Genomic DNA, 14,748 nt, shown 5'->3' with positions numbered 1-14,748 from the left:
GTTATCAAACTTTCAAATACGGTTGGATGAATCGGAAGGAAAATATCCTCATGGCTACAAAAGATTGTTAAATTTTCTCTATGATAAGGCTGTATTTATCAGCAGTGCAAGATTTACTCAACGATCATAGTTTTTATAAATGAAATTTTTATTTGATTCAATATTTTATGTATTTATTAAAGTCGAATCTCTTTTGTAGATGTCGTATGACTTTGTAATTAATGATTTTTTTTATTTTTTACTATTAAAAAAAATTGTTTCAATTGAAAACATAGCTTATTATTATTATTATTATTATTATTATTATTATTATTATTATTATTATTGTTATTATTATTATTATTATTATTATTATTATTATTATTATTATTATTATTATTATTATTATTATTATTATTATTATTATTATTACTATTACTAAATTAACATTGTAATTCATAATTAGATTAAGTAAAATTGTTTGTTGCACGGGACTTAAGCTAGTTTATATGTATTTGTAATATAATTTCATTATTTTAATATGAAAAATTTGCAAATTGCAGCCATTTAAAGTTAGTATTTTGCAAATTGGATCCATTAAAAAAAATTGTAAATTGCATCCCAAAAGTTGTTACTACCTCCATTTAATATTATTTGCAACGATTTGACTTAAAGTAGAGATGAAAAATTTCTAATCGTTGAAAAATAATACGAAACGGGGGTAGTATTAATTGTAACTTGCAATCTAATTCAATTTTCTCATCGATTTGCATGTCGAAAAATGTTCGTTTAAGGTTTTAGGGGAATTTTAATTCTTAAGGGGTACGAATTGAGCTCGAAATTGGCAAAAAAAATAACGTAAGTGTCTTGTTTTTTGTAATAAAAATGTATCGATTTGAGGGCAACTATTTTTTCCTATAAAAACGAAGCACTTAAGTTAATTTTTTACCAATTCCGAGCTCAATTTGGTTCTTTAAGGACTAAATGACCGCTAAAACCTTGACCGAACATTTTCGACACGAAAACCGACGAAAAAATTGAATTGAGTTGTAATTTACAATTTATAACAACTTTTGGGTTGAAATTTGCAATTTTTTTTTAAATGACTTCAATTTGCAAATTTTCCTTTTAATATACAAAATGGACTCCCCAATACCCATAAATACAGTCGTGGATTTGAGTATTTGATTTAGATTATTAATATAGGGTTAAATTTTCCTCAAAAAACTAAAAAAACAAATAAAATAAAAATAAAATGCAAGTAGTCAAATACTTCGTATTATCTTTGGGTCATGGTGCTTTTGGGCTTTGTTATGGTGAAGTTGCAATTTGCTCGGGTTGAGTCATTGGTCTTAGAAATTATTGTCAACTAGTTTGTTTGGGCTTGAAGTATTGTTTAAGGTGTAATTCAATTTGGATTTTAATACTTTTATTGGGCCTTATTTTAGGGTGTCTTAGCTTTAATTTTGATTTTGAAATATTGCTTACAATCTGATCCATTTTCTACTAAATCCAATTTGATTGTGAATCTATGCCAATTACTTTTTTTTTTTTGGGCCTAATGGCCCTTAAAACTAAATCACTAATTTTAACACTGGCTTACCATTTTTTTCCCCCCTTATGCAATAGTGTAAATATATGGTTATTGTTTCATTATATAAAGTCAAATTTAAAAATTTAGTCAAAACTAAATTAGAGCATAACATTTTCAAGTGAATAGTACAAGTTCTTAGAATCTAAACCATCTATTTTTATACGATGTAATTGGAATAGGTTAAGGTTTTGAGACACTTTAAGTCATGAAGCTCATGATTCATAAAAACCTTGGAAAAGTATAAAAGTATAAGGTAGTACTCGTAAAAACTAAAGGTAATAATTTTTTGAACTCTTTCATTCCCTTTTCCAAATTCATCGCATATTCAGTGTTCTTTTCTTAAGTCATTGTATAATAAGACTTCAATCTAATCATTATAAATAATGGTAGAATTAATCAATTCGTAATTTAATGTCAAGAAATCATTAATTAAAACAAGTAAACCCATAGTAAAAGATGGAAGAAAAATAAAAATTGGTAATAAAATTAGCTGCCTCAAATCCTACCTGTCATAATCTTCAAGGATCATTTTTCTAACAGTTAGTTGATTATTTAAAAAACATATAAATAATTGTCGGAGCCAAATTCTTGACGCGGTCGATTATTATCAAAAACCTAATCTTACTACACCCTATCATCTTCTTGATTAAGATTTAAAGTTAAAATCATTTAATTAACCATATCAAGACATGTCACATTGTCACATCCATGGTTTCAAGAAAATACACAAACCTGTTTTTGTACTAATCTTGTGACTCGTTTACACACTATCACTAGTTCAATACCGGTTTTAATTGTTTAATTATATTAACTCATGTTTTAATATTTTAAACTACTGTTAAGTCCGGGCGATGTCCCAAATTACTGCATTATTTCCATGATAAAAACCTTATTAATATTTAATATTTATTAAATGACATGTAATATGGTAATAGCTTTGTGACTCATACGTTGAAGTTTAAACTTGAGGTTATGAATTCAAATCTTGTAAGAACTTTTAGACAATCGGATTAACGCTTTGTTTGGATAGCAAAGAAGGAAGGAAAAGAAGGGGAGGGAAAATGGAGGAAGGGAAGGGAAAGAAAGGGAGGGGGAGGTGAGCTTCATTTTCCCTCCAAATCTCTCCAATTTTGGAGAGATTATGGTTATTATAGAGAGAGGGAAAATGGATCTCTCACTTTCCTTCCCTTCCTTCCCCCAATCTTTTACCCAAATAAGAGATTTTGTCCCCCTCCATTTCTCTTCTCTTCTTTTCCTTCCATTTCTTCCTATCCAAACAAAGTGTAAATGAGGAGAGCTTCACTGACATCTAAACTTCTGTAATAACGCCTTTTAATATATAGTATAGATGTTTCTTACCTCTTCTTGTGGAGCTAAATTTTTTTGATTATTCTCTTACTCTCACTCTCTCTCAAAAGTCAAATTAACTATATAATTGGTTGATCATTTAAGTCAATAGAGTAAAACTCAAGTTAATAAAGAAAATTATGAACAATAGTTTAAATTTGATTAACTAATATCTCCATTTTGTAGTTCTTTGTACACTTTAATTTTGGTCATCAATATTTGAAAACTTGATAAGATATTATCAATACAAATGACTAGAAATTGTTATATACACCCGGGTGCACGGTGCACCCAAAGTTATTGTTTGCTCTTTTTGATGATTATTTGTCAATTTATCATTCAATGAGCAAACAAATACCCTTGGATGCACCGTGCACCCGGGTGTATATAACACTCTCTCACAAATGACAAAACGTGCAATACCATATGAGAACATATTGGATATGTCAAAATGTGTAATTTAAAAACTATTAACTCAATTATAATATTTCTTATGTAATTCTTTCTCTATTTCAAATTCGGTGACATTTTATTTTTATCACGTTTATCAATGCACAAATTTAATCGTAAATATCTAAATTTATCAACAATTAAAAATGAAGTATAAAAAATGATATTTTGAAAATACACATTAATAGGATTCCAATAATGATTTCACATGAATATGTTTTTATTTTATTTTAAATTTTTTATAATATTGATAAATCACAAAAACTAGACGAAGCAAAGTTTGTAAATAATTAAAAGTCAAATCGTGTCATATAATTTAAAGATTTAAACGGATGAAGTACATGGTAAGAAAAATTGTGTATTAGATAATGTGAAACCAAAATGGAAAAAACAAAAGTTCTCCACATTATAGATAATGAATTTCCGTTTTAAAAGTCAAATATAACATGAATATCTTGCATTAGTATGCTTCTAGATAGTACTCCAATATCCCTTAAATTGTACTGCATCCAACTTGAATAGTTGAACATTCAAAATATGGAGTTCTAATTAAGCTTATGTGATTAAATTAGAGTACAATTTTAAAATATATATATATATATATATATATATATATATATATATATATATATATATATATATATATATATATATATATATATATATATATATATATATATATATATATATATATATATATATATATATATATATATATATATATATATATATATATATATATATATAATGACTACAAATCACTCCATATATTTTAATTTTGATGGTTTATCATTTGCTTGTGCTTATTGCTAGAGAAAATTCAATATAGCAATGGAACGAAGAAGATAAATAAATCATTTTGAAAATGTAAAAATTGATTAATAATTGTGAAAGAAGACCAAAAACTTAAGGAAGTACTTGATTACTCTAGTTTATTTCTTGTGGTATATCCCAATTTTACTTAATGAAACCGATTAATATGAATAACTCTCCATTTGTCTCTAAAAATTCTTTTTATGAACAATGGGTTATATCTCGTAAAAAATGGTAAAAAGCATAAAGAAATTTTGTAGGTGAGAAAACATAAACTAATCATAATGGGTTATATAATTATATTATGAATAAATAATAATATAATTACTATTTAAAAATGATTTTTATATATCAAACTTCTTGTTATTTATTTAAATACTTCGTAATTTTTACGGATTGTAAGTTATCTGTAATTTTGGTCTAGCTTTTTTTTTTTTTTTTTTTTTTTTTTTTTTTTTTTTTTTTTAAGTTAAATAAAACTCGCCATAAATTACAACATGAAAATATGAAACAAATTATTGTATACTTAACTACTTATGTAAAGTTAAGAATGACATATTCATCATTTTTTATTCTATTGTTTATTGTATGATGTCAAAGCAAACGAAAAATCACTAACTATTACACTACATAGTAGTCACCTAAAGTGTTCGTTTTATTGTATGATCAAAATATTATAAATATATTTAATAAAATAATTTGAATGGCCATCAGTTGGTCGGATAGATTAAACGTGTTTTTATAACTTTTTGCTTTGCATAATTTATCTTACAACGAACACTTGTTAACTTGTCCCCCCGACTTTCACAAGTTGTGATGTGGTCATTACCTTTTATTTTTATAATTTTATTTTCTTTTATAATTTTAATTTTAGTGGATAATGATATGATCATTACCGAATTCCTCAAATTTTCAAATGTTAAGAGGAATTTAAGCGGTACACCCGGAAAGAACGAACATTAGCCACGCCATGTTTATGATTTTCCTACTCTCTACTCTCTAGTTGAGCTAAAAATACTATTTGACCAATTAGAGACAATTAGTGAATAATTATGTAGACATAAACTTTTATATCAACAATATAACTGAATTTTAAACTAAAAAAAGAAATTTAAAATAATTTTGGTGGGCCCGTGCCACCCAAGTACCCCTATAGATCAGTGCATCGGAGATAATAGGATTTACACAAATTATTATATGTGGTTGGCCACACCATATAATCAAATACCATAAAAATCTCTTCGTTAGTGTTATAGGAGTTACTTCATCGATGTTATGGGGTTACTTAGTCAGCATAGGCCATCCACATACCCCGCGATAAAAATTCCACTTGAAGGTGGGAAGTGGATGAGATTTGAACCCATAATGTTTGTGTCACGTTGGCTAATGGTTGAGGTTTAAGAATATTTTATACTCTATCAATAATTCGCTATATTTATTTATTTTATACCATAATAATTCGCTATATTTATTTTATACTCAACAATATTTTTTTTTCTTCTTTGGAAGATCATTCTCTTTCTTGAAAATCTAATTTGTTGATCTGAATAACATTATCCGCTAAATTTGAAAAACTATAATGTTTGTTGAGCTCAGAGGATCAAGTTACACGAACATGTAGCAGGAGGGAAGAAATCTCGGAAAGTAGGTGAATCAATTACGCTGTTGTTTGAAAACTTAAACTCTTTTCCTCCCCATAAAAAGTTTCTTATAGTAGTGTCTGTTTTTTTTAATTGACCTGTTTTTTTTATCACGATTGCCAATGCAAAACTTTAGCGATCAATAACTTTAATTCTTCATAAGTAAAAATTATAAAAGTTGTATATTACGATAATACTTATTGAGACGAATTAAAAAAGATATCATAATGAATATATTTTTCCTTACATATCACTCACAAAAGACGGTCAAATAAGAGGTGGTGAATAGTGTAAAAGTCAAAGCGGGTCAAGTAAAAAAGAGCGGAGGAAGTATGAGGTTATGACTATGAGCCTATGAACACCTAAAACTTTATCTTATACTCCGTAACTAGGATCATGATGCACATCGTGTTTTGAATGAACATATAGTTCAAAATATGAACATTTATTTGTATAATTACGAATATTTCGGTCATATTAGTTTGTATAGTTCAAAATTTGGACATTCAGTCCATTTTTTTTGATCACTTACTTCATCAATGAAAATGATTAAATGAACACATGTTTTAAAGTTTATGAGCAATAATTGAACAGATATATGTTCTTACTACTTCCGTTAAATGTTATGTGCATTTTTAGAATATATTATACTTTATCTCACAAATAATACCCCAAAGTTGCACAACAATTAACGGAGGTAGTATTTTAGAACTATATACATACTTGTAATAATTTGGGGCAATGGTGTGCTTGTAGCGTATGATATACTGATATATGATCTTATATATAGAAATGTGTTAGAAAATATACAAAAAACACAATGGAGATCTGTAGCATAATATATATATATATATATATATATATATATATATATATATATATATATATATATATATATTATACACACAATCCTCCAAAATTTCAATTTAGGTCTCGTTTCTTTTAGATTGAATTAATCTAACTAAATAAACTAAATCGAAATTTAATATAATTAAATTAAAAAATAATTGATGTTGATGGTGTTGTTAATTTCAATTTCCTAACCTAAAATCTTGAAAAATAAGTCTAAAGAGAAGGACTTAACAAACAATTAAATTCAAATTTTACAAAACAATAAAAGTTTAAAAAAATCCATTTTCTTTTGTATTGATGAGTCATATATAGTTATTCAAATCCCAGTTTAAATTTTAGAATCATACGATTTTACGATTCATGTATGTCCATACTATTCAATTTACGATTCTACTAGATATTTCACATATCTCTTACGTAGCGAAAACTCTACAAGTTTTAAACATGCATCTACAAGCTTATTTATAAATACTACTCGTACGTGTGTGTGTACATATTTTCTACAAATCATTAGGTTTTAACTTGTAATTTAAATATATTCGATTGAATTTACATATGACATCTTGATTATGCATGTCCATAAAATCTTACAATGCTACGATTCGATTTTGAAAGCCCTTTTTGGTTCAAAGTAGTATCTTGATCTTGAGTGAGTCACAAAAGGCAAAGATATAGACATAATTCAATCACTCGTTTTTTTAATTTTTAATTTTTTTTAAAAATAATAAGATTGAGTTATTCACAAAAAATCATAATACCTATATTAAGAAATTTAGCTTTATAACATACATAACAATTCAATTGAATCAAATAATATATATATATATATATTTTTTTAATTTCTGCAAAGCCAAGATCATGTTTGCATACCAAACCCTTTTCATACCCTCTTTTAATTTTATGTCATGTTTTACAATCTTGTTCAATAAAGAGCGGGTTTATCAATTTATGTGACTAGATGAAGCCCGTGTGATGCACGGTTTGTTTGAATTTTTTAAAATAAATTTTTTTATACATATATTTATGTGTTAAAATTTGTTATATATTTAGAAAAAATTCCTGATATCAAAAGATAATATTATATATTTAATTAATTTAAACTGGGAAATCTCATTCGCCAATTTTTCTTACATGTCATTTAAATTATTTAAATCTAAAATAAATTAATAATCTCGTATTTAATTGGCTACCACTAAAATTTATTACTCTACATGGCGCACTGAAAAAATTTAAATCCTACATGGCTGTCTAAAAACTCGGGAAAAAACTCCCCTTTATAAATATATATTAGATTGTGAAAATAAATTCCATGTAATTTATCCAATTGTAATTAATAGATTAATTTCTATTTTAATTTGCATAAATCTTTACCCAAATACAATTTGTACTATATATGGAGTATATACAAAACTCAAATTATTTAAGTTGAACAAATTACACCACAAGGGAAGTTATTGACCTTAAACAATAATCATGTTAGCTTCTTCTGTTTTATTTTCTTCTGTTTTATTTATTTTTTATTTATTTTTATTTATTTTTTATTTTATCCATTAGAACCTTCAAATTATTTACATAACCTAATTTCTTAATTTTTTAAAATATTTTTTATTTTGATTTCTTACATTATTAAGTTATCAATATGATACTCGCGCATTTACATGGGATATATGCACTCCAATGATTGTGCATACATAAGTTGCTTAAATTGGAAGTTACAAAAAAGATTGAATAAGGCTAAGCATTTATTAAAGCCCTAATGTCTTCTCACCAAAAACATGAAAAAAACCAAGTCGTGTGTCTGCCATACGTCTATACGCATTACGGCATTAGTGTATAATTTTGACCTAATGCAAAGGATAATAGGATGAAAAATATAGCTCCTAAATCCTCGCGCAAGTTAACTAGCTAAAGTCACCAATAATGTAGAATACAGACAAACTATACACTTAGTCAATATCAAAATTTCCAACAACCACCCAAATTTTATTAGTAGAAAAAAATGATTTATTTACGTTAATGTTCAAAATGATTTATTTACGTTAATGTTCAAAATGATTTCTTATAAATATGGTCCCATGCAATGAACCATATCTCACAAGTCTAAAACAACTAACTAGGGTTATACAAGAGAAAAAAGAGATCATAAAAACAATGGCCTCTTCAAAAATTGTCCCACTTTTTCTAGTATTGTCATCCTTAATAATAGGAATCTCAAAGGGTCAAAGTAGTGTACCAGTTGTGCCTGGACTTTCATACACATTTTACTCTTCTAAATGTCCTAGTTTGGATTCCATCATTAGAAATCATCTTTCACAAGTTCTTCAAAGTGATATAACCCAAGCCGCCGGCTTGCTCCGCCTTCATTTTCATGATTGCTTTGTTCAGGTAAATACTTATTTATAGAAATTAAAAAACTATGCATATATCTTGTTGATTTTTCCTTCCCAATTTTTAGTCGTAATAACCTGATATGAGCTTTATGGCAGAGAATTTTAGCATATCTTGGTTATATATTATTAAATTATTGTTAATCTTGACTTTTCATTAATTATTAATATGTATATTGTAAGGGATGTGATGGTTCCGTATTGCTGGATGGATCAGCCAGTGGTCCAAGTGAGAAGGATGCTCCTCCAAACTTGACGCTTAGGTCTCAAGCATTTAAGATAATAAATGATCTCCGTGCGCTTGTGCATCAGCAGTGTGGACGAGTTGTGTCTTGTGCTGATATAACTGCCCTTGCAGCTCGTGATTCTGTTTTTCTGGTATCATTACTTTTATACCTCTTTGGTTTATTGAATTAGGTTATAAATGTTTCTATGCTTTCAAAATATATGACTATTTATTTTGAAACCTACATTTGATCTTAATTTCAATAATCAACTAACTTTATTTACCTATATAATATTGTTTTTAACCTACTTTTACATTGTCTATTAAAATAATTGACGCATTTCTACTTTCAATTTTTTATATATATATGTGCCCTAAGTCTAGGAGGGCAACTTGAGGACGTAGGAAGTACAAGATTCCTGATTCGTAGATTATTCAACAAATTATAAGTAAATCTTTCCATACTTAACATTAAATACGGGACATAATAATAATTTATTCATATTCAATTTTTTTATTAAAGCTTTTATTTTTTGTACTAAAAGATGTCTTAAATGCTGCTATGTGCGGAGCATTTTGTATATTTTTACAACTTAAGGCTTGTTCACATTTACTAAGCCGAGTTGAATTGAACTAAACTGAACTGATTGAAGCTAAAGTGAACTGAACTGAAATGAATATTTTATGAGAGAAGGAAATTACGAGTTGAACTGAACTTATTAGAGCTGAACTGAACTTATTGAAGCCGATGAATTGAACTGAAATTAAGCTGAACTAAACAGATCCTTAACACGTGCCGCTCGCGATAACACCACATAAAATAGACAAATAGATAAAAAAAAAGGTTATCCATTTATCATCAATGGCTTTCCAACTTTCTCATCAAGAAATTAATAAGTAGGTGTTTGTTACTAATATGGAATATATATGAGTACATTAATGTCAAAATTTTGATAATATACATTCATTTAGGTTTGTTTGTTTATTTATTTTTTTAATTTATTCTATTTTATTTACTTAGATAAAATAAAAGTTGTTTTAAGTACATATCCATTATACTTTACAGTTATTTGCATGGTTAATATGGAATTACTTGGTCACGTTCCTTTACTATTATTACACTTTACACGATTTTGAGTTTGCGAATATGCATGCAAGGTTGATATGGAATTTCGTGCTTGCGTTCCTTTACTATTTACTCTATTATTACACATTACACAGTTTTTTGTTGATGGAGAATATTTCCGTATATTATTACTCTTATGAATGTTTGGGTTGTACACCAACATATATTGCTTACTGGTATAATATTACACATGATTGGTTTCAAAAAAGCATATTACACATGATAGAAACCTACATATATACACAATTCTATGTGTAGAACTGTAGAAGTGTAAGACAACCATAGTACTATTATTATCCTTACTCCTTACCAACTAGTACAAGATAAGTAGTACTTTTGTTATGTGATTTTTTTTTTTATTTTTAAGATTTAATACTTTATTTTGCAATTTATATACCAAATAGGACAACATCAAATACTTATAGTACATATTTTAATTACATGAATTAATCCGTAGTTTTATTCAACTTTTTCCCTAAGGAAAATGTTATAAAGGCGTTAATAGCATAAACAATAAAATGGTGCTACATTTTCAGACGTGTTGGTGAATACGAAAATTGTATCTAGCTAAAACATATGTAGTCGGATACAGAACATACCATCCATAAATTTTATTAATGTATGTGCTTGTTTTGCTGGATACCTTGCCAGCTTACCAACTCATTATTTAGGAGGGATATACGCGGTCGTACGGATACGCAAGAGTCAACATTTAGATAATAAGATCATTCCTTGTCTTAAAGTCAACTAGCTCAAATGATGTCTAGTGTGAAAACAATTGGCTTATCCTGAGAAGTAGAGGCCGGACTTACGATTAAAGAATAAAGTGTAGAAAAACAATAACGATAAATCCAACAAAACTTTAAATTCTAATACTTCAATGTACGATTTAAATAGTACAAACCAATGGAATATTAGATACTTTTTTTTTTTTTTTTATTTAATTTATTATTCTTCTTTTTATTTTTATGATTTTGCCTTGCCGTCCTATTATAGTTAATTATATATTGTATTATATTCACATATTCTTACTTTGTTACATAAATTGCTAAATTTTAGGCGGGTGGACCGTTCTATGGGATACCCTTAGGAAGAAGGGACGGACTAAACTTTGCTACAAGAAATGCAACGCTAGCCAACCTACCACCTCCCTTTTTCAACACTACACAACTCCTCAGCTCCTTTGCTACCAAAAACCTAAATGCCACGGACCTCGTCGCCTTATCCGGTGGCCACACCATCGGTATCAGCCATTGCACCTCTTTCACTAATAGACTCTACCCTACTCAAGACCCTGCCATGGCCCAAACCTTTGCTAACAACCTTAAACTCACGTGTCCAACTTCTAACACTGATAACACTACAAATTTGGACATTCGTACTCCTAACATTTTCGACAACAAGTATTATGTTGATCTTATGAACCGCCAAGGCTTGTTCACTTCCGATCAAGATTTGTTTACCGATTCAAGGACTAAGGGAATAGTCACAAGTTTTGCGGTTAACCAAACCTTGTTCTTTCAAAAGTTCATAGACGCGATGGTTAAAATGAGCCAACTTAATGTTTTGACGGGGTCACAAGGGGAAATTCGCTCGAATTGCTCCGCAAGAAATGCTAATAGTAACGTGGATCTCAAGTCTATGGTGGATGTGGATCAAGAACAAGGAAGATTGTCACAATATTAAGTAACATTTGTACTTCAAGTGGAGTATTTGGAGTTTTACTATATTTATATATGTATGTTTGGCCAATCTCTTACGTGTAAGGTGTGACGATGTCTAGATTTGTGCCTTTGGTATGTTTTCTATATATATATAATGCATGAATAAATGAGATTTAATCTCAATGAATGAATTCCGTGCTCATATTGCTCAAGTAGTGTATTTAAAATATGTTTCTTGTTAAGTTTCTTTGTTCCCATTTTAGTATTAATTTTCTTGTAAGGTTCTGACTTTGTACATTTGTACTATTTTTCACATATGCTACCTTAATTACAAAGAATATTTGTTGGTTTTAACTTAAGTGGAAAAAAAAAAAAAAAAAAATCTATCACATGGGTTCACATTAGATCCGCGTCTTACTTGTTACCTTGATGATTCAATATTATATTACCCCATTTTATCAATTAACAGCCCTGGGTTATTTTGTTTTTTCTAGATCTATCGATTACATATTACATATTACTAAAGGCAAAACCTAAAGGGACACTTGACAACGTTATATTAGAAATTTTCCCTCCAAAAAAATTTATTAAAAAAAAAAAAAATCTTAAAAGATTGTATCAAGATTATTATGTTCGCTTTATATAAAATCTAAACTAATCTATGACTATCAAATAATTTATTATAATTATTCTTTGTTGTTGTTTTTTTTTTTTTTTTTTTTTTTTTTTTTTTTTCAAATATGCTTTATTTGTACTCTTAAATAATTGGTGTGTTGAGTTATTTTTTAAAACTCTTTATATAATTATGTTGTAATTAAAAATATTTAACAACTGTGCATCTGTTACACGGGGTTTAAATTAGTTATGTCTGATATATCCGTAGTGAGTGTGAATCGTGTAATCATTGCTTTATCTAATGAAAAACCATGATCAATGAAGTCTGTACCCAAATGGTAGAGTGAAGAGAACAAAGTCAAGATTAGGAATCACACAATTATACAACAAAGTGCCATTTGGTGTTCTAATCATTAGTGACAATCCTTCTTTTCACTACAAATAATTAAGAACTTTGTCTTAGACCAGGATCGCTTGACCTTATCACAATAATATTCAACAAAATAATTTATGTTTAGAAAAAATAAAATCAGTTAAATAAAAATAACTAGTAAAATTCATTAGCTTTAAAGAACAAAAATAATGGATGACTTTTGAATGGCCACAATAAAATTGTGGCCATTGTATTAGATTAAGGCCCTGTTTGGCAATTGGCTGTTGGCTGTCGGCTGTTTTCGTTGGCTGGTTTGACTGGCTGTTTAGATTGGCTTTTGAGTTGGCTGTTTGACTATAGTTGTAGTATTTGGTAAATTAGTTGTTGGGTGCTAGCTGTTGTTAAACAATATCAACACTAATGAACTAATATAGTACTTTAGTATTAATTAAAATAATAAATTATTGGTAATAATAATTGTAAATTAATTATTAATTATTTACAATAAGTTTACAATAATTTTATAATAATTAGTTATAATTCAAATTAATTATTGGTTATTAATTAACAATAATTGTATATAAGTTATAAATTGATAATTATCAATAGTAATATACTATAAATTACTAATATTACTCCATTTTAATACTAATTATTAAAAACTAATTATTGAATAATAATAATTAATTATTAATTATTAAATACTAATTATTAAATACTTATTATTAATTATTAAATACTAATTATTAATTATTAAATACTTATTATTAATTTCTAATTAATAATTATTAATTGTTAATTATTAAATATTAATTGTTAATTATTAATTGTTAATTTTTAATTTTTAATTGTTAATTTTTAATTGTTAATTATTAATTTTTAATTGTTAATTATTAATTATTAATTGTAAATTATTAATTATTAATTATTAATTATTAATTGTAAATTATTAATTATTAATTGTAAATTATTAATTATTAATTATTAATTAATAATTAATAATTAATAATTATTAATAATTAAATGTAAATTGTAAATTATTAATTATTAATTATTAATTACTAATTATTAATTACTAATTATTAATATTAATTACTAATTATTAATTATTAATTATTAATTATTAATTATTAACTATTAATTATTAATTATCATATATTATGACTAATTATTATTAATAAAAAATTAATTATGTTAACAAGCCAAAAGCCATTAGCCAAAAGCTACTCCAACTAGCTTTTGGCTTAAAAGCCAGCTTTTCAGCCAGTTAAAAAAGCCACTAACCACATGTTTTTTGGCTGTTTCACCAACTTGAACAGGCCAAAAGCCAAAAGCCAGCTGAAAATTTGGTTTCCGAACACCCCCTAAATCATAACCATCTATTAATTTTTGACTAATATGAATCGTCGATAAAGTTGAATATGGATTTTATTTTAGAAACGTTGACAAAACAAAAAACTTAAAAATCAATCACGTTCAAATTCAATTTTTAACAAAAAAAAATGGATTTTTTTTTTGTGAAAAACTACCTTTTAAACTCCATATTTTGCGAAAAACTACTCAAAAACAAAATGTTGTAATTGTTTTTTTTGATGTTTATAAAGCGGGAAATTTTGGGAGAAGTGGGGAATTAAGTCATTAAAAAGTCATGTGACCCTCACATGACATGGTCTAACACCGGA

At 27.0% G+C, this 14,748-nt stretch overlaps 1 protein-coding gene across 1 annotated transcript; it reads left to right on the top strand.

Annotated features, from left to right (window-relative positions):
- Positions 1 to 8,759: 8,759 nt before the first annotated feature.
- LOC145638016 (peroxidase 12-like) lies at positions 8,760 to 12,189 on the top strand. The gene is made up of 3 exons (XM_081688989.1): positions 8,760 to 9,060; positions 9,246 to 9,440; positions 11,474 to 12,189. The coding sequence occupies exons 1-3, from the start codon at positions 8,827 to 8,829 to the stop codon at positions 12,098 to 12,100; spliced, it is 1,056 nt and encodes a 351-aa protein (XP_081545115.1). The 5' UTR covers positions 8,760 to 8,826; the 3' UTR covers positions 12,101 to 12,189.
- Positions 12,190 to 14,748: the final 2,559 nt, after the last annotated feature.

Source organism: Chenopodium album, chromosome 7, assembly GCF_948465745.1.
Source record: "Chenopodium album chromosome 7, dcCheAlbu1.1, whole genome shotgun sequence".
Lineage (NCBI taxonomy): Eukaryota > Viridiplantae > Streptophyta > Magnoliopsida > Caryophyllales > Amaranthaceae > Chenopodium > Chenopodium album.
Note: the sequence above shows the minus strand (reverse complement) of the source record. Positions and strands in the feature narration are given on the sequence as shown.

Excerpts from the sequence above, each read along its gene's own strand:
- LOC145638016 (XM_081688989.1), top strand. The coding sequence starts at position 8,827 with ATGGCCTCTTCAAAAATTGTCCCACTTTTTCTAGTATTGTCATCCTTA. Across the intron at positions 9,061-9,245 it reads TTCATGATTGCTTTGTTCAG|GGATGTGATGGTTCCGTATT; the intron begins GTAAATACTTAT and ends GTATATTGTAAG. Across the intron at positions 9,441-11,473 it reads CTCGTGATTCTGTTTTTCTG|GCGGGTGGACCGTTCTATGG; the intron begins GTATCATTACTT and ends GCTAAATTTTAG.